A 25907-nucleotide genomic window follows, 5' to 3' on the forward strand; every position below is an offset into this window, starting at 1 on the left:
GTGCTTGCTATATTCTTTAGTCCTTAAGACTTCCTTCTTTTTTGTGACATTTAACTTTTTAAATTAATCTCCTTCTAAATTGGACTGGACTATTTATGACCTTTATTTATTTAAGAAGCTTATAGAGCTCACAGCTACCCAAAGGGGTCTCCTGGCGTTAGAAGCAGACAATAAGCAGAGATGCTAAGGCAAACTGGAGACACAGCACCATACCAGGTGACACAAACTAGTCAGTGCAATTAAAGTGCATGGTGTTAAGGGTTCATACTGAAAGTAAGCAATGAGTTGCAGTTTCTGAGAGCTAATGGAAGAGAGTTCAAGAGTTTTGGCCCTACAAAGTAGGAGCGCCCCTTAATACAAGCCTGACGAAACCTAGGCATGGTAAACAGTGCGAGGTTGGATGATCTCAGTGATCGGGTGGGGACATAAGGAGACACCAGATCATGGATGTAAGAAGGGGCAAGTCCGTGTCTAAGTCAAAACATGTAACATAAGGCCTTGAATTTAATATGTTTATCAACCTTGATACAATGTAATTTGTGGTGTAAGGGTCAGACAGAAGCATATCTTGGCATCTGGAAAAGAAGGCGGCTGCAGCATTTTGGATGATTTGCAAGTGATGAACCAAGGATTTATTAGCGCCCAGACACAGTACATTCCCATAGTCCAATCTGGATGTTACTAGGGCCTGTAGCACTGTTCTCTGGGCACTTAGAGGTATCACCAGAGGATTTTCTTGAGCCATTTGAAAGTGGAGAAGCAAGAGGCTGTGTGTTTAGAGACCTGCAGGTTAAGAGAAAGATTCTTATCAATGATGAAGCTGACGTTCTTAACCTTATTAACCTGCACGGGTGAAGGCCTCAATGTGATAGGCCAATGGTTAACTCCCCAATGTTCAGAATTCTTTCCCAGGATCAGAACTTCGGTTTTAGTGCCATTAAGTTTCAGGGCTTTTCTGTTCCTCCGAAGGGCGACATTAGACAGGCCTTGCCTGAGTGGTGAAAGATCTTGAGTATGAGCATAAAATAGTGAAAAAATAATCTGGGAGTCATCCACGTACGACAATACCGTGAGACCAGACTCTTCAATCACTTCCATCAAGGGGCAAAGGTAAATGTTAAAAAGCAGGGGACTCAATATGGATCCCTGTGAAACCCCCAAGGTCAGTGTTAGGGTCGTAGATGTATTGTTAGCTGATGAGACCTGAAATGTTCGATCTTTCAGAAAGGATGACAGAAACCTCAAGGCAATATCAACAATGACTGATGCCTCTAATATTTTCAGAAGAATGGAGTCTGAGGCTGGATCGAAAGCTACACTTCAGATCCAGAAGGATAAGGGTGGCGGTCCTACCAGAATCGAGTTCTTGCCTAAGGAGTTTTGTGATTCTTAGTAGATAAGGTGGCCTGCCCTAAACCCTGAATCGGACGTATACAGCAGATTATGAGCAGTGGCAAAGGAGAAGAGGTGAGTGTTAACGTGTTTTTCCTAAATGTTTGAAAAAACAGAAAGGAGAGAAATTGGCCTAAACTTTGACGATAAGGGTCAAGGTCACCTTTATTTTATTAGCTGCATCTTTATCTTTTCTAGTTGTTGTTTAGGTGCAACAGACATTTTTCCTGACCGAGGAAAGCATATAAATGGCTTATAGACTTGAGCTGTGATAACAGCGGTAAGCCATTGATTCTCTGAGAAACCAGATAATCTTCTAGGAGTCAGGTAGCTTAGGTACAGCTCACTTGAAACCTTATCCCCAGTGGTGTAACAAAACTTGAGCAGGCTCCCCTGCAAAGTACACAGAGGAGCCTCCCTCCAGACTCACTTAGGAGCTCTCAGGCCAGGGTACTATGCTGAGGGGGCCCTCTGGAGCTTGCCCCCTTACACTGAGGGGGCTGCCGGGCCTTTGTTACACCACTGTATGTCCCAGGAGCACTGTACAGTAAGTGCCCAACACATCTACAAGGAAAAATATTTGACCCGTCAGTGACACCCTGGTATAAATTGCAAGCCCAATAAAGGGTTTATTTTTGCACCAAATTTACCCATTAGTGTAGATACACATGGGAGTAATATGCACAATTTATTTTGCACTGGTTCTGCAAGCACTATTACCACATATTTTATTTTTATTCTGAGCATTGACCAATGGTAATTGGACAAAATATTGAGTTACAAATATCGGGAGACAGAAATATCAAAAAGAAATGTTGTGATGCAGCAATATTGTTGTCACTAATATTGTTTTTTCCAGGTTAGCAATGTAGTTGTTGAACATAGAATTTTCAATAGTATAGTTGTAAAGAATATTGTTTTTAATTAATTTAATGTTGTAGCTTATATATTAATGTTATGTTAGTATTATTTGTATAATTGTTTTTCATCTTTTAAATATAGTTTGTGATTTTAAGTGATTTAGAATGATTCCTTTAATTGTCAATAGTAATTTATAGTGTCATAGCAGGTTGTTGAGGGATAGGGTGGGAAGTGAATAAAGTTATAATTTGTTATTAATTAATAATTTTTAAGTAAGTATGTGATTTATATATTAATTATGCATATTATGTAATATTGATTTTTTACAATTATATTATAGCGGGTTGCTTCATTTTTAGGGGTAAGGAGGGGAATTTAACTAGCTAATAATTCATTACAATTAATTTATAATTGATCAGTAATCCTTTAATTATTAATTATGTAAATTTGCATACGTAATTTGTATTGTAAATTGTACCCATCCGAAGTCCACTGCTTTCCCTACTCTTGCACAGACTTGAGGGGCAATAATATGTTTAATCCCTCAGAAGTCCTACAATTTCTCTACTTTTGCATAAACTGGAGTAGGAATAGTGTATCTATTATTCCCATATCGTAATACATTTCCTAATATTGGTTAAATATATTTTTCAAACGTTTCTTTATAATATTAATTTCATAGTATTTGTTTCTACATTTTTGTAAATGTGTTTTTATTTTTTTATTTATTTGGCAATTTATTTAATGTTTTGGAATTGAATTCTTAATAATTCTTCTGTTTTGTGTAAAATAAAATATATAAGTATATTTAATCTGCTTTTTATAGTAGTAAATAAAAGTAATTAAAACAGAACGCTACATAAACACGGCATCGGCAAGCTCTTAACACCCGCAGAGACGGCGTGAGGTCAGGTAGATGTATGGGCCTCCTTTCCTATGAGGAACTGTAATTAAGAGATATCTCTCTGCTGCATTGTCTGCTTAATCGGCCTCCTGAATGGCTGCCTATTACTTTTCCTTTTTCATCTACCACCGCCTAACTTTACGATGCTTGTAACAGATCTCAAGGTACCCACAGCTGATTCTCATGGGGATTTCTTCCCAATTAATTTGGGTCAGTGCATTACGACAAATACTTACCTGTCCTTTCTTGTACACAGCGACCTGAGGTTTGCCATCAATGGTGGGACCTAGTTTAATCTATATGTCATATGCACTATAGTTTGCCTACTGACCATGGCGGTCTTGATAGTGATACTGGGTACCATATGTCCTATTTCTCCTGCAATCACAATTCGGCACATTTGCCATGGAGCGAAAATGACTACACGTAAGCCTATATGTTTTTTCGGCCTGTATCATTATTTTTGCTCAGTAGCTCACTAAAGCTTCACATGATATATGCTAACAACAAACAAAGACGACCATGAGCACCTGGTCCACCAATGGGGGAACCAGGCCCCTTTTTTACTGCTGGAAAATTACATACATTGAAACTCAATGCCATTTTGTTATGCTTTTGTCGTTCCAGAATACTGCTTCCTGACTTTCTTACTGGTACTAGATTAATTACTACAGGCCACGTACCTGATCTATCTATCATTACACATTTTCTTGGTCCTGAAGAAGCTTGTGGGATCTCCTCCTGAGACCGTTATATTGTGCGAAACATGTCGACCTAAAAACATACCCACTAGGGGTGTGTCACAAACCTAGCTACAGAGGGACATTACATCCCTCACAGCAGCACCACATTATTGGTTTTTACTGGAAAAAGGGACTCTTGTCTTCAATAACCTCCCTAGGCACCCCTCCAGTGATTTTTTAACTCATGTTAGGACACCACTGCCACTCACCCCCATGCTCCCTTATGGCTTTTTCTTGAAGAACTCTGAAAAAGTGACCCTTCCGGGGAGCCATTGGGCACTGCAGCACCAGCCCGATAAGGAGCAATAGTCCAATGATGAAGCATGACTCCTTCAGGGTGTGTGAGGGCATCAAGAACAAGACACACTGTCCCCAACAATCACAGTACTAGAACGACAACAGCTTTTTGTCTTTGCTTTTTTCTGATAGGAACAGTGACTCTCGTTGGTTATAGAAACTTCTCAGGAGCAGGAGTCACTGGACCTTTATGTAGCTCCCTGTCCCCCCTCTTATTGTTTTTGTGTAAATTTAAATTAAACAGAAACATTTATAGAATACAAAATATGTATTTATAATAAGTGTCCTACATTATATATATATGTGTGTGTGTGTGTGTGTGTGTGTGTGTGTGTGTGTGTGTGTATGTGTATATAAATATATATACATACATACACACATATATATGTGTGGGTTTATATAAGTATATAATTACATATAGTATTACATATTAGTGAAATTTTTTTAATACATTATATTAATGATATGTATTAGAATACATAAGATTTATATTAAGAAACAACGTGTAAGTGTTTTATCGATATTAGTGAAACAATATTTTTTTCATATTTTTGTACTTCCCTTTAAAAGGATAGAAAATCAATATTTTTGTAAACGATATTTTTGACACAATATTTGTTACATGAGATTGTTGATTCCGATATTATCTCAGTAATACTTTACAAATAGCAAAACACTGGTAGTAACAGTGATGGAGCAAGGACTCGTAGAAAAGAGACTTGCTTGGAAGAAAACCTCTCATATAACTCGTAAATCCGTATTAACTGTGTATTGTGTAAACTAATATGCACCACACACCATATGATAGCAAGATGAAGCTTGCCTTTGTGTCTTAACTAACAAGTAACCCGAGTGAAATCTAAAATGGCTGCTAACGTGGGGAACTGTAATGCGCATTAGTCAACTACATCTACGTAGTATGACGAGCTGTCGCTTGGAGGGAATTCTTTGCACTTGCGCAGACACTTCAAAAATGGCCGCTTAGAAGCCTACATGCTAAGCATCTGCTTCACTGAAACTAAACCATGCTATTTACTAAACTGCTAATGCAGGGAAAGCATTAATAAGTAAATATGATTAGAGATGAGATAGACGTTATACAGTGAAATCATTTTATTTTGAAATTAATATGTTTGTTTTTGCCTTCCTTATTAGTTCGTATTTGGGCCTTTGAGAGAGACCGAAGTCTGTATCCCATGTGACCAGAACACATGTGCAATGAGAACAAGACAGAAGCCATGATGTTATTCTTGAATCCCGTCCAAGGACACATTTGAAACATGTCCTGGGAACCTGCTCGACATCCTGCATTTTGAATGGAACAAATGTTAAATGTTTACTTTTTTACTGATAAAGATGTGAACACGGGTGTGAAATAAAATCTGTGAAGAAAAATTAAGGGGCGGGATCACTGAACAAAGACCTAAAGAAAATGGTGATATTTTAGCATGGTGTGATGATCATCCCCCCTTGCTTGTCCAATCAGAGTTAGATATTCTATAATTTTGAAACATTAATGGGTGGAACATGATTGTAGAAAAGTATAATTGATGTAGTTCTAGTTAGTTAGTTAGTCGGAGATGCTCGGAGACCAGGATGCTGTACGAGAGCTGAGCGAATGCTGAAGAAGAATCGAATTGCAGAATTCTGAGCCAAAACTTAATTAATAGGAGAAGATCGCAGAAGTATCTCGAGGAGGAAGAGAGTGTCAGAGAGGGAAGCAACGCAGGTGTCTGTGTTAAAAAGGTCATCTATCCTGTCCTGAACCTGTCCTGAAGTCTTGGTTGCCTGATCTTTCCCTGGGGACCCTTCCCAACTCCTTGGATAAGGGGTTGGTTTTCCCACCATCCTAGGTGAATATATTTCTGCACATGTGTAATTGTACTTCTCTCTCTATCCTCTCCTTTCTGAGTACCGTAATTGTGAAGTTTTGCTTCAATAGATGACTGATTTATTAATTGAATTTCCTTCCTTTGAGAAACGGGGATTTGTGCTGTACTTTGCATTTGGCTCACATGAATTTGATTTAGATAAACATTTAAACCTTTCCAGAGTCTGTGATTATTTAAATACTGAAGTTAAGTTAGCTTAGTGTCATTTCACCATCAACTAGTTCCAACTATTAGGTCCATTGACCAGAAAAAAGAACTTTTTGATCAGTGAATAATTAGTTAGGGATAACCGGTAACTAATCTTGAAATAAGAGTGTAATACAAAAAAACTGACCAGCAGCAGTATTTACTAGCTTGTGTAAATCTGTGTTTATGGGTCCAGGTGAGTATCTGGTTTTTGAGTACTTGTGGCTGGTAACCTGCTGGATCAACAGCATATGCTTAAAGCTGACTATCATAATTTTCACTGGGCTCGTAATAGTAACTTGTGCAAATGTGGAAAATAAGCTCTCTACTTGCATTTTGGCACTGCAGATGGGCCTAAACAACAGTTTTAGGTGTTTCTAAATCATACAACCGCAAGCTCATAAAATATGCACATTTAACATATAGTATTGTTGTTTACAAAATATTCCAACTTGGGGCAGATGTACAAAGTCTGCAATTTGACTGCTGAAGGGCTTATATAAATGTGCTCAACCTATTTTGTGATGCGCCAACAGGTTACCGAATTACAAAATTGGTTGTGATTGCATTACTCATCACAATTTGGAAAAAGTGTAGTGGGTCCCGTCCAAATTTTAATTCACAATGCTATGTATCAGTAGTTTACAGCCTCAGTTTCGGTTGCAAACCAGTGGCAGGTTGCCTCCTCCTCAAAGAAGGTGGTAACCCATTTGCAAAGGAAAAGGGTTCTCTATGGGACCCCTTCCCCTTTGTGAATTAAAAGAAAGTTTGTCTAGGAGTGGGCAGTGGTCCAAGGACATACTGCCAACTCATGAACAAACTGTTTTTAAAGCACTTATTTTACTTAAATGCAGGCCTTATCCTTTATGGGAAACAGGCAGCATTAAAAAACTTGCAGTCACAGACATGATGGTTTGCTGACCCCAGCAGGCCATTATTATGGTGTCCAGTGGTATTATGGTGTCCAATGGAATTGCAATTTGTGATTTACCTTATGAATACTAATGAGGGAGATCGAATTGCGAAACACTCTGAATAGTGATTTTGCAAACTGACCTACCATACAAGCCTTATATCGGTGCTGCCCTACGTCAAAAGAAAAGGGAAGGAATGCCCCTTACCTAGAAGATAGAGGGCATTCCTTTCCTTTTTGCCAGTGATGCCGCATAAACTGCAGCTGAGCACTAATGCAGACATCCTTGCACCATGGTTTCTGAAATTCTTGGAAAGGTTTTCAGCAATATACATTTTTTATAGATTTCTTGCTCTGCAAGCCAAGTTGCTTGTTACAGAAAAAAAACAGTCTTCAACTGACACCTAAAGGCACATGGAGGCCTATTCACAAAGACATTAGGCAAACTAATGCAAGCAATTCACAAATGATGTACTTGTATCTGTAAATCAATGTATCTATGTATAACATTACCCCACAAAGTGTAATATTCTTCATGTATAAATGTTACTACAGGGGTAGGGAAGGAGGCTGTCATGGACAAGTAAACACTCCCAGAATTCATGGTTTCCTGACTCAGTTTTTCAATCAAAAATTGCTTTATTTCAGTTATCACCTGCTTCATTTCCTCCACTACAATTACACATGTGGAAAGCACAGTTGGTTATTCTCAAAACCTCTTTTTTTCTGATTTCTAGGAGCTCTCTTAGAAAGGTTTGTGAATTCTTGATAATCACAAATCTGCACACGTATGGAGGTGCAGATTTAGGACTATGGGCCTTATTACAAGTTTGGTGGTATTCGCGCCATCCCGCCACTACAGCCGAGCCAAGTACTCTGTCAAGTTGAGGGTCTCTCTCTCTATATTTTTAGTTGACACCGCTGTCCTAGCGGCAGTGTTTCTGATGGCAGTGGACCTGTGCAGGATTGGTCCGCAATTTAAAATACATTTGTCCATATGTGTCAATGCAGGTGTGTGCCCAAATAAGTATAAAATGTACACATATGTATAATCCATGTGGAAAAAATATATTGTACGAGTAATTTGCTAGAGTCCGGACCATATGTGTCCAGTCAAGTCAATGGGAGTAAAGAGAGAAGCAGACTTTCCAGGATTTTGGTGACAGCTGTATCGTTTCCTTTGTGGTCCCATTGCGGCTTTGCTGTGGCCTGGGAAAGGACCGCAGCACAAGCCGCAAAGGCATTTTGCAAACATCCATGCACTGTGTTCACAAAGTGCATGGATGTTTGGGGGGCCTTAGCTGAGGCCTACAGGGGATGGGGACCTGCTAGTGGCCCCCAAAGTCCATTTCTGTCTGCCTTTACATGGCGGTCAGACCACCATGTAAAGGCAGAGGGAAAGGGATATTTTAATCCCTACGGCAGTGCCTCTGTAGGGATTACGGTCTGACCGACTCCCCGACAGGCTCCTTGAGCCTAGGTGTCAGTCAGTCCCGCTGACCTCTGCGTTCCGACCGATCGCATCATAATGCAGTAGTCGGACTGCTATGCTGGCTGTCGGGCAGACCGCCACTGACGGCCTGTGGCGGTCGGCCCCACATCCTAGTCAGGCCCTAAGTATTTCGAATGCAAGACTGGAATTGTGGCTTGTGGCCCGTACATCACTACTAAGACCATATACAGCACAACACTGGGTCACTACAATAGTCCCAGTGCTATTACTTCACCACAGTTGAAGATACCTCAGTTTCAATTTAAAAAGAAACATCCTTACAACCTGGGGAAAGGATAGAAGAACGTGTCCTAATAGAAGAGCAACACAATACAACTCTCACCAGGAGCTCTATGTTTTCTACACACCCATTACAAGCCAGGAACACTGCAACTTTCATGCGATCCTGTGCTTCCACTGTGGTGCACATGATAACATGGGCATGGCACCGAGGGACAGGAAACGTCGTTTACAACGCGGTGTTTACACCGCACGACGTTTTCCCCGCCGCTATTACAACGCAAGTCGTTACTACGACTTGCGCTGGATGGCGCTGTGGGATAAGGAATGTTTTAATTTTATAGTCCAACACCTTCCCTACTGTTACGGGGACTGGTGTTGGAATATAAAATAAAAAAATTCCTGAATCCGCACCCTCCCACGCAAGTCGTTGTAACGACTTGCGTTGTAAAACCTGCGATGTCAAGTACCGCGATCTAAAAGATTGCGTTGTACTGACATACATCCCCGAGGGACAGCTATCCGATAACCACAAACATCTCACATTTTTCACCATGAGTAATCCTCCTTCAGCAGGGCTATTATTGATGCACTGGTCCTTTTGTTCTGTGCCTCAGGACAGGACATATCAAATAATGTCTTCAGATCTCCATACTTGCTTACGACCATGAATTGCACCATTGCATGTCGGGTCCAACGGAAGATTTACATGAAGCCTTGGCTCCTTCAACTTCATAGCTGTAGGGTGAGGTTCCTTTCTAAATAAATACATCCCCTGGTTCTGGATGTAGAACAGGCCCTTCATGAATATCTCACAATTGCTTCAGGAGAGGCATAACAGGGTCGCTTGTGTTACAAAAGAGGCGCAATACTCACACCAGGATCAAGGTTACGCATGAGAAACTTGAAGCTGTAGCCGAAGAATTATATGAAATTAAAACATTACTCACAGTCTGCCTCACCTTGTGAGGCTAGTGGATTATTGTTTTAGAACATAAATCATGAAATATAAGTTTTCATCATGGAGACCCATTCCAAGAATTCATTTCAATGGCATGCATTAAATTAGCAAACTACCCAATCAATTACGTTTTGGTTGTTTTTTTCTGGCATTTCTATTTTTGTTTTTGTTGCATCTTTCGGGGCACACATATTTCACTTTCATTTACGATTGGGATGATTGTTAAGGGTTTATGAGTTTAAAAAGATTAGAAGTTGTTTCCCAGTATTAGAAGTTACTCTGCATAGCATCCAGTAGGACTAAACAGCATCACAAATTTCAAAATGTTTTGGCCATAAACTATAGTTATGTGGTGGAGACAAACTTTTACTTTGTACATATTTTATTTATTCCATGTTGAAATTATTCATAATTTGTTTAATCTGAAAAATAAACGTAAACTGACATAAGCAATCCAAGTAATATAAGATATATTTGATACATTTCTTTGTAGCCTTCAGTAGTTGAGATTATCAGTGTTGCAGATAAGAAATAATAACATGTTGTTATTAAAGTGCCACTGTTTTCAATGTTAATGGCAGTCTATTTATTTACCTTGGAATGTCAGCATACTGAGATACGAAGCCCTTCATGAATCTCAGTGCCAGCACTTAGCTCATAATGTCTACAAGGCTCCACTCCTGCCAACATGTGCATGGAGGTCACACTTACCTTTGGAAGAGCTGGAGGATGAGCTCATCTTGCTTTGCTTTGTTTTCTTAGTTGAGAAGTTGAGCAAACACTGAAATAAAGTAAATTGGCATTTATTTTTTCTTTCGCAAATGCACAATTTAAAAAACGTATCAATACTGGTTCCTTGGTTTATCAATTGTGCTTCATATTATGAAAATAATTCTTAGAAAATAGGTTGCAGTGTAGACATCTGTTTTTAATGCGGTAATTACATCTTGACCTTAAGTATAGACGATTATGTACACAATCCACCAGCATTGTTATCTCGATGGACTCCTAACTCAAAATATATAGATACTGAAACAACACTGCCTTTAGGTTATAGTTAGATTGATTACCCCACAAGGAATGCCATTTTTTTGCTAATAGCTTTTGACTAAGTTGGATGAATCATCAAAAAAGGAAAAGTTTGAGTCTGTTGGTTCTAAATATTGTTTCTCAGCTTGAGTTCTTTTATGTAGTTTTGATATTCTGTCAGGAAAGAAAACAAATTTGGCATGTGCCCAATGCCCATTATCTTCTGAGTGCCATTATCATACAATACAAATACATTGACAATAACATGCCTGTTCCCATGAGGAAGAGCCAGGCTCTAGACTCATACTGTAATCCACCAACCTCCCATTTAGGACTTCTAGAAGGTGGAACGGTAAAACAAACTCCCAGATCAGTCAGAAACAAGGGAAGAGGGATATAGGTGTAGGGAAGGTGAAGGATCACTGACATAATATCGTCAGTCAAAATATCAAGGTACCAGAATATCGTCTCCAAAATATAGGTAAGTACCAAAATATCGAAACCAAAATATCATTGTTAAAAATATAGGGGCATATTACCAAGGCAGGCGAAATAAAATTATCGCCGCCTTTGCGGCCGTTTTGGGGCGCAAAGCGGCGATAATTTCATTGCCCTATAAGCAAGCTGTCTCCAACATCAGTACGCGACAGCTTTTAGGTGATAGCGAGCGGTTTGGGTCCCGCTTTGCATGTCAGCGATATTTATCGCTAATGACATGCAAAGTGGGCGTACCCAACCTGTTAGTGACTGTAAGCAGTCGCTAATATCGCTATCGCCTATTATCAACGCAGGCATAGCGATTAAAATATTCGCGCTAAGCGCGAATATCGCCAAATCCTAACGCCTGCTCAGACCACTTCTTAGCCTGTATATCCAATGGGAGGTGGATATTCAGGTTAAGTCTCTATTAGCGATAATGCCTGAATATTGCTGAATTTCCAGCGATATTTACGCATTTCGCCGCTATGGCCGGATACTTTATCGCTTTGGAGATAAACGCTGCTAATAGCATGTTATCTCTGCGATAAAATCCGGCGATGCGCGCCGATAAAAAAAATTTCGCTAAGCTTATTTAGCGATAAATATTGCTAGTTGTTGATAATATGCCCCATAGTTGTATAAAATATCGATTTTTTTAATGTCTTAAAAATAATATAACATTAAATAAATTATATATATAATAGTTAGACATACTTAGAATTATTTTTTAAATGTTAAAATTAATAAAAAATAAATGTAAAGGGAAAAAATATTAAACATGCACAATTACAATTACATTTATATATATATATATATATATTAATTTCATAATATTAATAAATAATGATTACATTTAATTATACAATGTTAAAAACATAATTTAAATTATAATTACATATATATCTAAATAAACCTGTAATATAAATTTAAAAATTATTTTTATATATAATAAATTAAATTATTTAATTAAAAAAAAATATTTCACACTACAATAATTAGAACAGTAGGGTAAACATTGCCTAGCGTAGGGGATCAAATTACTTTTCCCGCTCCCACAAGTGTAACAGTAGGGAAAGTGTTGCATAGCGAGAGGGTAAAAATTACTATTCATACTCCAGTGAGTGCAAAAGTAGGGAAAGTGTTAGATAATGGGTGGGTAAAAATTGCTATTCCCACTCCAACGAGTATAACAATAGGGAAAGTGTTGGATAGCGGGGGTGTAAAAATGCCTATTCCCACTCCACCAAGTGCAACAGAAGGGAAATTGTTGGATAGCGGGTGGGTAAAAATTACTATTCCCACTCCAGCGAGTGCAACAGTAAGGAAAGTGTTGGATAGCGGGTGGAAATAATTTACTATTCCCACTCCACCAAGTATAACAGTGGAAAAGTGTTGGATAGCGCAGGGGATTAGTTTATTATTCCCACTCCTGCAATATAATTAACATTAATTAACTATTAATTAATTTAAAAATAATAGTTTACCACCCACCATATTCCCCAATAAACGTCACCACCAATATTGTTAAATATTAATTAATTAATATAATGAATTATCAACTAATTAACTAATAACAATTAATGATAAAACTAATAACCATCAAATATAAATTAATTCACACAATTAACACTATAAAATAACTTTTTTTTAAAGTATACAAAAAATATTACTTTTAATAATAATGAAATTACTTACCACCCTACTCGTCAATCAACCCTCAACCCACTCCTAAAAAAGTACACAATTCACATATTTACAAATTGATTATTAATAATATCAAATCAATAACTGTTTTAACACAATTAACATATTTACCAATAAATTATTAATTATTATTAATCAATGTATAATTAATCAATGAAGTAACACAATTAACAAGATACATTATTAAAAACAAAAATATGAATTACTTTATTTATTAATTAATAAATTTGAATTAAATAACTTCCCACCGTATTCCCATATAAACCCAAAACCCCGCAACAATTAATTAACATATAATTAAATAAATAAAAAAATCTGAATTAATATATTATAATTAAATTACTGCCCACCCTATTCCCCTATAAACCCACAACCCGCTATAGAACTAAAATACGGAAAAATAATTTAACATTAAATTCATTACTTAAAAAAAATTAAAACGTACATTACAAAAAAATTATATACTTTTAACACATATACTACCATTTAAAACACTGAAAAAAATCGATATTTTTGACAACGATATTAGGACTAACAATATTACTAACTTCGATATTATGACAAACAATATTTCTTACCTGCATATCGATATTCTGTACCACTATATTTTTGACAGTCAATATTCTGTCCTCTCGATATTTTAAACTCGATATTTAGACTATTTATCGAAAGTGTGATAGAAACATACCATATCAGCAAGGACCCGTCATAGAAGATTCTTTTTGCAAACCTGGAATGGATGAGATTGTAATAAGCAATCTCAGAGTTGGGACTAGAGGTCTGGGTACTTCAGAAGAGATGGCAGTATTGAGCCCAAAGGCACCAGGAAACAGCCTGAGGCCCGGAAGCACCGGTAAGACTATCAAGCAAAGCAGCGCTAGTGATGGGACCTATCCAGCCAGGCACCATGGTACGTACCCATAGCCTTTTTTATTGTGACTAGGAGGGGGCATGCTCCCTCTCCAAGCCCTGACTGAGAACTATCTGTAGGGTTGAAAACCCTACTTAAGCATCAACCACAATCCTTGTCAGAGTAAACCATAAAATTCACCAAATTAATCTGTGCTAACCCTCTGATAGCTTGGCAAAAAAAGCAGTCAGGCTTAATTTAGACCCATTGTGTCAAGTATTTATGGAGCACACAGACAGTAATAAGGTGAAAACTATTTGGAAAAATAGGATACATTTTAATAAATAAAAGGACACCAAAAATAATTAAATCCAATCAGTAGAACCGGAGTTATGAATTAAACGTTTTTAGTCAAATTTAGCACCTAGAAGATCAAAGCAAGATCGAGGCAAAGTCAAAAGTTAATGAAGCATGGGTGAGATACAAGAGATGAATTGGTTCTGGTCTCTGTTTACTTTTGGACTTAGAACATTTCTTGAAGAAAAGTCCAAAAGAAGGTAGAGTTCAGTGGGGTAAGGCAGCAGACTCTGTCCGAGGAGAGGGCATTGTTGCCGGAGAACACTTGAGGAAGTCTCCTGAAGCCATCAACAATGGCAGGAAAAAGTTCAGAGTGGATGTAACCAAATTTCCAGGCCGAGAATGTTGTTGTGGTCAATGGGGACTCTATCTCAGTTGAGCTCTGTGAAGATGTTTCCCATAGGACTTGGACAATGTTGTGGAAGTCGAAAACCTCTAGTGGGACAAGGCTGAAAGAGGGCTCCATGAGGCCGGATACCGTCGCTTGAAGGTCCAGCTGAACAAGATGTGATGCTACAGAGAAGAGCGTCGCTGGAGTTACCGTAATGTCAGGCCGACAGGCGATGAGCCTTAGGCAAATTGGCTAGCAGGTAGGTCCCAGTCTTCAGTCAGTTCTTCTGGTACGTTTTGGTGAACATTTTTCTCAGTCTCTAGTACAAGGATTAGCATGAGTACCATCAAAAACACCACCTCCGAGGGTGTAGAAACTGGAAGGCAACACTTTGGGGTTAAGACTTGCTCCAGTAGAGCTCAGGTGCAGGGTTCAAGGCATCTGCAGCTTGTCTGTCCCTGTAGCTCACACAATAAGTCAGCCAACTAGCCCTTAGAGTCACTCTGTTAGTCCAGGGTCAAGGAGGTGGCCCAGTCCTCCTTCAATGAGCAAGGCAGGCCTATAACAGTAGAGCAGTCCTCTGGGGAGCAAGGTAGGCCTTAAGCAGCAGGGCAGTCCTCTGCTAACACAAGGACAGTCCTCAGCGAAAAAGGGCAGGCCTCAAGCAGCAGGGCCATCCTCTGGGGCTCCAGGCAGTTCTTCTGAAGTTTTCAACTGGTCCAAGAGTGTACTGAAGAGGTGTTCTGAGGTTCCAATATTTATACCTGGACCCAGCCTTTGAAGTGGGAGAACACCTTGTCCTATCAACACATCTGGTTCTGGAAAGTTCTTCCCTTCACCTTCCAAGGCACTAACAACTTTGGGGTGACAAAAGGTTAGTTAGTGTCAGGTTTATTTGTGTGTCCAGAAGGCAAGCTCGTTGAAGTATAAGTGAGGCAGGGAACGGCTCCTACCCAGTCATCTTGGCAGGAAGGCCCATCCTGTCAAAATCTAGTCTGATTGTCAGGGAGTAATACACCTATCCCAACTGCAGAGCCATTCACAGTAATGTGACCCTGGATACTAGAAGTAGGCACGAAATGGATAGTGGCATTTTCAGAATTGGGACTTAAAATCTAACTTTACAATTAAAGAGAATTTTAAATAAAAAGTTAATTGCAGTCCAAACTTGACACCTCTGCCTGTTCCCAATCAAAAGTTAGCATTTATGAGATGTAATGAGGTAACCCCATGTTATCCAATTTGAGGGCTAGACCTTACAGTAGTGAAAAACAAATTAGGTAGTTTTTCACTTCCAGGGCATGTAAAACTTAAAAACATGGGCCCTACTTTTTAAATACAATGCACCTGCCCTATCGGTGTAAAGTTCCTATCCTAGGGGTGATGTATTTGTATAAAGGAAGGTTTAGGCCTGGGAAAAGGCTTATTTTGCCAGGTTCAAATAGCAGTTTAAAACTTCACTACAGGCTTAAATGGCAGGCCTGAGGCATGTTTTAAAGTACTACTATATGGCTAGCACAGAGATTGCTGCAGCACCTCTAGTAGCATTTAATTTACCAGCCCGCCCTGTGTACATGTAGTGTTATAAACTAGAGACTCACGAGTAAATAAATGTGCTCATCTGGTTTAGGTTCACCATGTTTTAGGGAGAGCAAACAAGAACTTTAGTAATGGTTAGTAGTGGTCAAGTGCATAGAGACCTAATGCCAACAAAACATTTTTTTTAGAAAAAGGAGATGGAAAGGCAATAAGTTTGGGAGAAGACTAAACAATGAATGCCAGGTCCAATACTTATATATAGGGAGACATACAGAACATTTGGTTTCTACACATCGGGGTAAGGTTTGCTCTTGAGTCTGCCCGCCATTGATGCAGAGCCTGGGACTGTCGCTTGTAAAGCGGCTGTCCCGCACCCCAATTACGATGCGGCCGCCACTGTGGCGATCGCATCACCCATACTTTGCATTGTGACCGGGAAGCGTTCAGCAGCCCCCGCCACAACGCAAAAATGAAGACACTTGCAAATCCTTGCACTATGTGGCAGGCACCTTGTGGTTAGGGTGACCAACTGGCATTGGTGCAAATTCAGGACGGTGAGTGTAAAAATTCAGGACAAAGGGTCAAAATTCAGGACACAAATTCAGGACAGGGGGTCAAAATTCAGGACAAAACTTCATGACAATAGGTAAGTTTTACAGACACATCAGAGGTCGCGCAATAGTATATAAGTAAGCCCAGCCATTTCCAAACATATTCAACCATTTGCAAACCTATCCATCATGTATCCTTCCATCTATCATTTCAATCGTCCATCCCTTCATCCATCCTTTCACTCATCCATCATCCATCCATCCACCCTTTCACCCTATCCATCTGTACACTTATCCATCCACTCTTCATCCCATCACTCATCCATCCAGCCATTTACCCTTTCACCAATCCAGCCATCCTTTCACTTACTAATCCTTTCACCCATCCACTCTTTTAGTCATCCATCCATCCTCCCTTTCTCTCTCCATCGACCTTTTCACTTAGCCAACCTTCCTTCCATCCATCCATCCATCCACCCACCCATCCATCCATCTACTCATCCACTCATGAATCCATCCATTGACCCTATCACTCATCCATCTATCATTTCACTCCTTCACACATCTATCCATCCTTGTGTCCATCTACCCTCCCTTTCACTCACTCATCCATCCTTACATCCACCCTTTCACTCATACGTCTATTCATTCACCCTTGCACTTATCAACCCATCAATCCATCCATCATTTCACTCATCCACCCACCTGCCCACCCATCATCCACCCAACCATCCACCCACCTATCCACTCATCCATCCTTTCACCCACCCACCATCCACCCACCCACTCATCCATCCTTTCACCCACCCACCATTCACCCAACCACTCATCCATTCATCCTTTCACCCACCCACTCATCATTCATCAATCAATCCATCCTTTCACCCCCCCACTCCTCATCCATCCAGCCATCATTTCACCCACCCACTCTCCATCCATCCTTTCACCCACTCACTCATCATCCATCCATCCATCCATCCTTCCCCTCATCATCCATCCATCCTTCCCCTCATCATCCATCCATCCTTCCCCTCATCATCCATCCATCCATCCATCCATCCTTTCACCCATCCCCTCATCATCCATCCATCCATCCCCTCACCATCCATCCATCCTTCCCCTCATCATCCATCCATCCTTTCACCCACCCCCTCATCATCCATTCATCCATCCATCCTTCCCCTCGTCATCCATCCTTTCACCCACCCCCTCATCATCCATCCATCCTTCCCCTCATCATCCATCCATCCTTCCCCTCATCATCCATCCATCCATCCATCCATCCCCTCATCATCCATCCATCATGTCACCCACCCCTCCATCCATCCATCAAACCTTCCCCTCATCATCCATCCATCCATCCATCCTCCCCCTAATCATCCATCCATCCATCCACCCCCTCATCATCCATCCATCCATCCTTCCCCTCATCATCCATCCATCCTTTCACCCACCCCTCCATCCATCCATCCTTCCCCTCATCTTCCATCCATCCATCCTCCCCCTCTTCATCCATCCATCCATCCTTCCCCTCATCCATCCATCCTTTCACCCACTCATCCACCCATTCTTCCCCTCCATCCATCCATCCTTCCCCTCATCCATCCATCCTTCCCCTCATCCATCTTTCCCCTCATCCATCATCCAGCTACCCTTCCACCCATACATCCAGCTATTTACATTTTCTCTCATCCATCCTTCCCCTCACTCATCAATCCATCCGTCCTCTCTCGTTATCCATGTATTCACTCTTTCATTCATCCATTTACCCTTTCACTAATTCATTAAGACATCCACCCATCCATCCTTCCCATCATCCATCCATCCATCCACCCCCCTCATCATCCATCCATCCATCCTTCCCCTCATCATCCATCCTTTCACCCACCCCTCCATCCATCCATCCTTCCCCTCATCTTCCATCCATCTATCCTCCCCCTCATCATCCATCCATCCATCCTTCCCCTCATCATCCATCCATCCTTTCACCCACCCATCCACCCATCATTTCCCTCCATCCATCCTTCCCCTCATCCATCCATCCATTTACCCTTTCACTAATTCATCCAGACATCCACCCATCCCTTCACTTACTTACTCGCCCACCTTTCCATATTAATTTTGAGCTGAGCCCTTTTGAGAAGAGGCCCATCAAGAACTTCACCCTCGCTGCAGGAGCCATTCCGGGACTGGGACAGAAGCCACCCAGGGCAGAGACATGATCCACCACAGGGGGGGCAGGAGCCATCACAGGTGGGGGTGGGGGGGTTGGGTTAGGACAGGAGCCACCACAGGGGGGGATAGGAGCCATCACAGGTGGGGGGAGGGGGGACAGGAGCAATCACAGGAGGGGGAACAGGATCCACCAGGGTGGGCACAGGGGTGGGCATGCAGTATTCTAGTATCATCTTGGGCTCCTCGCCCCCTCCTGCACAAGACAAGAAGACAGGCTCTCTGTCCAAAATGCCATCCCCCACTGTGATGTACAGTACTAACAGGAGATACTCTAAGAGAACTGATTGAACTGATTGTCCTCCATACTTTGTTAATCAGTGTGGGTGCGATTGTGCCTTTTCTTTATTTTATTACATTATAGACTGCATGTTTGAAGAACCAAGGTTTGCTTACAACTTAGTGACAGTAATTAAGCTCTGTGAAGAGAACCACGTGCTGCCTTATTGTAATCTGGCGGAGTCTAGGATGTTTGGGGCCTCTCTAAATTGCAGAGACGTGACGCATTCAGGGCTGTTTGCATCTGAATGGATGCCCCGGCTCCTGAACCTGCAGCCCCTCCTTTCAGTCACCTTCGAGCACCTCTTAACAGCTCATCAAGGGCTGGGGGTGTGAGGGGTGCCATCCCGCTGTGCCTCTCCAGTGCTGCGGGGTACCTGAGCTTTGATACAGCATCGGAGTCAAGAAGGGAGGTGGGTGCAAGCTGTGCTGGCTTTAGGGTGGGGCGACCGGTGCCCGGCTAAAATGACGGACAAATGGCGTCCGTTAAAGAATCCTTCACGGACAACGGACAGACGGACAGAATTACGGATGAGAGAGCGCAAACTGACCTAAATGTATGAGTGCATCACACTTACCTGTAGTAAGCACAAATCATGAGGAGAAATGCCATGAGTGCTAATAGTATCTATAATTATATTCTGAATGTATAGCTAATGTAGAGATTTAAATAGAAGTGGAACTAATACAGAAATGTGTGACACTATATGATTTTAGTAGATGTGATTATTTCTGAATCCATGTCGTGTAGCTGTTAAAATGTAAGATGGTATGTGGTTAAACGCAGAATGTGGTAGGCCTCAGGGCCAGAGCTAAAAGGGAAGGTGTTTCTTTTCACGACATAGATTGTATTAATGTTTTGGTCATTGCATTAAATGGGCCATGATTTACAGAGATGTTTACTGAATAATAGAATAAGAGTATTAACATGCTTTAATTAATGAAGAAGTTGAATGCTATAATCATGATGAGAAATATTATAGGCCTGAAATGTTTTAGCATTGATTTACACGTACATGTCTGGGCCAAGAAATGTTGCAGGCCTTTTTGGAAGTCTATGAGAGTTGGGTTCTTGGCAGCAGATGTCTGGCTGCAAGGAAAGGGGGGATCCAATTATAAATGAATGAATAGAGGTCTGTTCAGTAGGCGGCCCAGACATGGAGGAGGGTTCCGGAATGTTTAAGGGGTATCAGCGGGCCGGAGAAGAGTCTGAGAAGCAAGGTCAACTCTAACGTATGAGGCCCAATACAAAGCATCATGGAAAAAGCCAGAAGCTACACCACGTGAGGGGCGTCTCGCAAGGGGCGTCTCAAATGTTGTTGACTGTTTTGTATTAGGGACAGCACCCCTGGGTGGAGTTAGAGCAGATACCTGAGGACCCTCTAGAGAGCGGATGGGTAGGCAGAGAGGGGTCATGACTGGAGAACTATAGGTTTTCACCAAGAGACTTAGAGTGAGTGACTTCCCTTGGGGGTCATTCACTGCTGACACCTTTGTTAGGTTGGGTTTTGGTTAAGTAGGGATACCATCTAGAGCAGGGTAGGGACAGCCTAACCTGTGCGTTTTCCTCCAACTTAAATGAAGGAGAGATATGCGTCAATGCTGATAGCTTTATTATTCTTAGAACTTGTGTTAGTGATTTCCGTTGCTCGTCTGAGGGCTTTCCGAGAGCACATGTATGTAATTGGACCTGTGTATCTCGTGAATCTCATTCTGAGATGCTTGTATTTGCAGCTTATCATATCTTTACAATAAACTTTTGAAAGCTAGAAGTTGTTTGTGATCTTTGGGAGCAGAGTACTTTCTTGGGTGAACTGGTTTGGTACAGGGGCACTTTCATCCTCCAAGACAGGCAACAAAGGTTCAGTCGACCAGATCGAGGTTTGGATCAATAGTGATGAAGTATCGATCAAAATCTCGCCCTTTCAGTTGGTAGCAGAGGATGGTTGCCTTCTTGAGGACGGTGACCTAGGCCAGGTTAGCTTACCCCAAGGCCCCTAGAGATCGATGATCGGAAGAACAGCCCGCCGAAGAAGATCCGGATGACGTGAGACAGAAAAAGCAGCAGTATCGGTCGAGAGTGAGTATAAAGGGTTATGCGTGTTAGATTGCGGTGTTTTGTATTGTATCTATGTTGTAATGTCTGGCGGAGTTGAATGTCTGTAGAGTGACTGCGGAACAGGTTGTGAGCGCGCGCAACCGGTGGAAATCTTAAGTTCAAGGAGAGCTTAAGTGGTTCGGGTGTATCGGACACCCAGAGTAATTGTCAACTAGTGTGAAGGGGGTCATGAGGTACCATTGATCACCCGAAAGACCGAGATAGGGGGAACGTAAGAGTGAGTGCGTGAGTAACGGACGCTGGTCGGAAGTTACTGTGTGTGTAAGCAACCTATCAGAGAGACGATAGACATTTCGTCAGTTGTGTTGACAATTACATATAGACTGTGGACGTACAGTCGAGAGAAGTGACCGCTTGGTCGGAAGTAGTCATTTTTCGGTGTATGAATGGGACGCATGCATAACCGGGAGACGAGTTGAGAAAGGAGGGGTGCTGCTGCGAAGCGGAGAAAAGTGACGTCAGAAAGTGTCGCGACGTGATTGGCCGACCGGAGAAAGACCGCGCTGTGATAGGCCAGCTAGCAAAGACGTCAGACAGGGTCGCGACGTGATTGGCCGACCGGAGAAAGACCGCGCTGCGATAGGCCAAGCTAGCAAAGCCGCGACAGGATTGGTGGATTGTCATCAGGAAGTAAACAGAGTAGCGAAGCTGGATATTGTGCGCATAATTATGAAGTGTTTTAAATGGCTGAGAGCGGTGTTTAAAAAAGAGAAGCGGGGATCGTATGAAGGGGAAGAAGCCCCGCCGGAGGGTACGCCAGCTCGTTATATGGCAGTGAATGTTGGGCTGCATACGATCCTTTGGATATCAGAGTGGAGTAAGATTACTGAAGGAAATGAGGAACTGACGTTCCCGAAGTACGGGACGTTTAGATTAGAGGTGTTGCATCGATTAAAATCAGTCATGACCTCAATGAGACCCTTGCCTAGACCGACCCAGTTTGAAGCTCTTGAAGCATGGGTTAGGGCAGCGCATGAAAAGAATATGAACAGACGACAAGAAAGGGTGAAACGATCGGTAAGGGCAGTGCAGGATGCCAGGTGGGATGCGGATGCTAAAAGATGGAGAGTGCATAACCTGGAAGTAAATAAACTGTACCCAGTGTTAGAGGTACCCGTAAATAAAAGCCCCCTAGAAGAAGATGATGAGAGCGAAACAGAGGACAGCCTGATAAACAGATTATTGACAGACAGGCCACCCCCGTATAATAGAGCAGGGGGAGAGGTCGAGCATACGGAAGGAGAAAAGGGGGGCAATACAGGGGAGCATAGACCGCTTCCCAGTTCAGAGTGGGATCCTGAGGCAAAGAAAGAGCTGTCCCAGCCTAGTCAGGTGCAACAGGTAGTCGGGAGGTTTGTGGTACAAAGAGCGCCGGAAACGGAAAGCGCCACATCCTACGCATTACCAGATGCACTACAGGTACCTGTTACCATAGGTCCTATAATATCGATATATGACCAAGAGAGAGCAAGAGGGGAAGAACGGGTACGGAAGGACAGAGAAAGAGCAGAGAAGGCAAGAAGGAACGATACGATCAATTCCCCAAGTCAGATGCCGATACCGAGAGAGTGGAGCACCCCGATGCACACAGCAGGGGACCCAGGAGGGGATCCTGGGGGCCCTAGATGGCCAATGGATCTGAGGGGATCTGGACGAAAATCCTTTCAAGAGCTAAATGAGTACATGAAGCAGTGGGATGAGGCAGTGAAGGCTCAAAAGAGCATCATAGCTGCGGAAGCTGAAAGGGAAAGTCAGGACAGCCGAGCTCGGACTCACTGCGGGGCTGGGGAGAGCAGCCCGGAGTGGGACTGTAGAGAGAGAGAGAGTAGGGGAGTCACCCATTGGGCCCGGAGGGGAGATAGAACAGACCTGGAAAACGGGGGCCCCGGGAGGGGAGGGGTGGCGCGCCCAATACTCAGTGAAGAGGAGAGGAGAGCGCAAGAGTACAGAAACAGCTTTAAGTGTCCACACTGTGTGCCCGGCACCAGAGAACTGAATGGGAGTTGTGAGAGGTCGCACCATAGTCCCTGTGATGACGGAAATGAGCGCAGCCCAGGGAATATGGGGAACCAGGAAGGATCGTATCGGATACTGAGCGATACTAGGCAAAGAGAGAGTAGCGACCAGAGGGAAAATAACAGAGAGGTGTGCGGTGAGAGGAGAGAAGAAGAAGAGAGTGGGCAGAGCAAGAGTAGGGGTAACAGGCCCGTGTTCCATCACCTTCCAAGATCGGATGGCCGAGCATGGGACCTGGAGAGATGGGAGCAAGGGAGGGCACCCTTTAACTCTCCCGAGCCCAAACGTAGAGCTCGAAGTTGGGATGGTAGGGAGACCAGTGAGCCCCCTTCGAAAGACGTATTGCGAGCTGAGATAAAAGCCAAGAGACTCGATGTCGCCAGTTTAAGGTCAGACCTGGATGATATGGTAGATGGTACCCTGCCTTTAGAAAGAATGGAAATGTATGAACAGGATGAAATACTGTATATGGCAAAGGACATTACTCGAAAAGCGAGAGCAGTCCATGAGAAGTTAGTCGAACTAGCAGGCAAATATATGGTGGACTTGTCAAGAACCAAAGCATTACAGGGTAACCACAGGCTACATTATACAGATCGAGACCTAGATGAGAGGAGAACGATTGGGCTGAAAACGCACATAAGGGAACTGATCACTGGAATAAGGACATGGAGGGCACTAGATAAGTGGGAAGAGAGGTGGTCCAAGAAAGGGACCGGCAGGAGAAGCACGCTTGGTATGACACCAGGAGGACAGCAGGGAATAGAAGCTTACCCTTTGCGCGAAGTCGCAAATGGGAACTATGTACATGTCCCTTGGAGTAGGGGAGATTTAGCTGCTTTTACCACCTCCTTCCCCAAATTACGGGAAAACCCAGTGGAGTGGTACAAGCAAGTGGAGAGATTTGTAAAAATCTCAAAGGTCCTATGGATAGATCTGAACACGCTGTTTGACATTGTAGTACCAGGAGATCTGTGGACCGCATGCAAGGTTAGCGCTGAGTGGCCCACAACGGAGCCAGAGAGAGATGCTAAGACTAATGGGCCGTCCGAGACTGTGATGGCAAAATTCGAGAGAGTGATGACTTGGCTGAAAGAGAAAGTGCCAATGCAAGACATAGATTGGGTCAGAATAGACCGAACAAGACAGGAACCCAAAGAGACAGTCCACGAATATTACGAGAGATTGCTGAAGGCGTTTAAACAGTATAGCGGCTTGGATGTAATGGATCCAAAAGACATAGGGCAATTTGTGTCCAAGTTCGTCCTGGGACTGAGACCGGATATTAGTTTAATGATTCAGCAACACTCGATTTGTTGGCAAAGTAAACCCCTAGACGAAATACTGAGATATGCCAGGTACTGCTGTGATGAGATAGACTCCAAGGCTAAGAAATTAAAAGAAAAGTTGATGGTGGTACAGATGCAGGCAGCAGGGAAGGGGGGACAACAGCAACAGCAGCAAGGAACAGGTACAGGAGGAAAGAAGCAGTACAGTCAGAACAAGGGCAATGAGGATAGTTCCACCTTTAGACCCAGATTAGATATAGCTGCCTTGAAGAAAACGACTAGGTGCCACCAGTGTAACGAGGTGGGGCATTGGAAACGCGAGTGCCCCTACAATGTAGAGATAGGAGAGCAAGAGATAGAGGAGGAAGAGGTCCAGAGCGCGCCTACAAGAGGGGTGACGCCATACCAAGGAAAGGTGCTCAAAGGGGGGGGGGCTCCTCCCCGAGCCCAGTTCCCGCAACCTCCTCGAGTAGGGACTATGGGTAAGACCTATAGACAAATGCCCCTGTTTGTAGAAGGGGAAGAGTGCTATTATGTGGACCCATTAACCGGACAGAGGGTGGAAAGAGAAGACTGCACCCTCGGGGCAGCATTGGAGGTGGACCAGAGGGGACCCTATGTGGAAGCAGAAGTAGCAGGGTGCCCTACGACATTTCTGGTGGACACAGGAGCCACTAGATCCACGATCAGATCAGCTGCAGTTCCAGACCTGCCCATGTCTGGAGAGACCATACAGGTGGTAGGGGTCGCAAACAGGAGAATAACCAGCCAATTGACAGAACCAGTACAGGTGAAAATAGGGAAGTACAGCGATGAGCACCAGTTTGTGGTTTGCGATTCAAGTCCTGTGTGTCTGCTAGGAAGAGACCTGTTGTGTAAATTGAATTGTACTATATATTGCACACCTCAGGGAGTGGAGGTATTGACCAATGATGATGATGCAGATTTCAAAGTTGCAAACTCAAGAATATGCGTGGAGCTGTATCCTACTTTAACAGTAGATGAGCTCCCCTGGGACTTGAGAGAGACAGTGGCACCAGAAGTATGGGATTTCACTGGGGAAGAGATAGGATTGGTAAAAGGGGTGGACCCAGTGAAAATAGTAGTGAAACCGCATGCTGAGTTCCCAAGAACACCCCAATATAAATTGACTCCAGAAACGATTGCAGGCATAAAACCCGTGATTGAGTCCATGATTAAACAGGGAATACTGAAAGAAATCGTGGGTAGTCCATGCAACTCCCCGATTA

The 25907-nt window shown here is 42.5% G+C and overlaps 1 protein-coding gene across 1 annotated transcript in view; it reads right to left on the reverse strand.

Moving 5' to 3' along the window:
- LOC144828510 (uncharacterized) overlaps positions 1-25907 on the reverse strand; it is a 57014-nt gene that overhangs the window by 22647 nt on the left and 8460 nt on the right. Inside the window, exon 2 of the mRNA XM_078686745.1 lies at positions 10593-10662. Coding sequence (XP_078542871.1) covers positions 10593-10620 — 28 coding nt within the window. The 5' untranslated portion in view covers positions 10621-10662. The remainder of the gene's footprint in view (positions 1-10592; positions 10663-25907) is intronic.

The sequence above is a fragment of the Lissotriton helveticus genome, chromosome 4_1, assembly GCF_964261635.1.
Source record: "Lissotriton helveticus chromosome 4_1, aLisHel1.1, whole genome shotgun sequence".
Taxonomy (NCBI): Eukaryota; Metazoa; Chordata; class Amphibia; order Caudata; family Salamandridae; genus Lissotriton; species Lissotriton helveticus.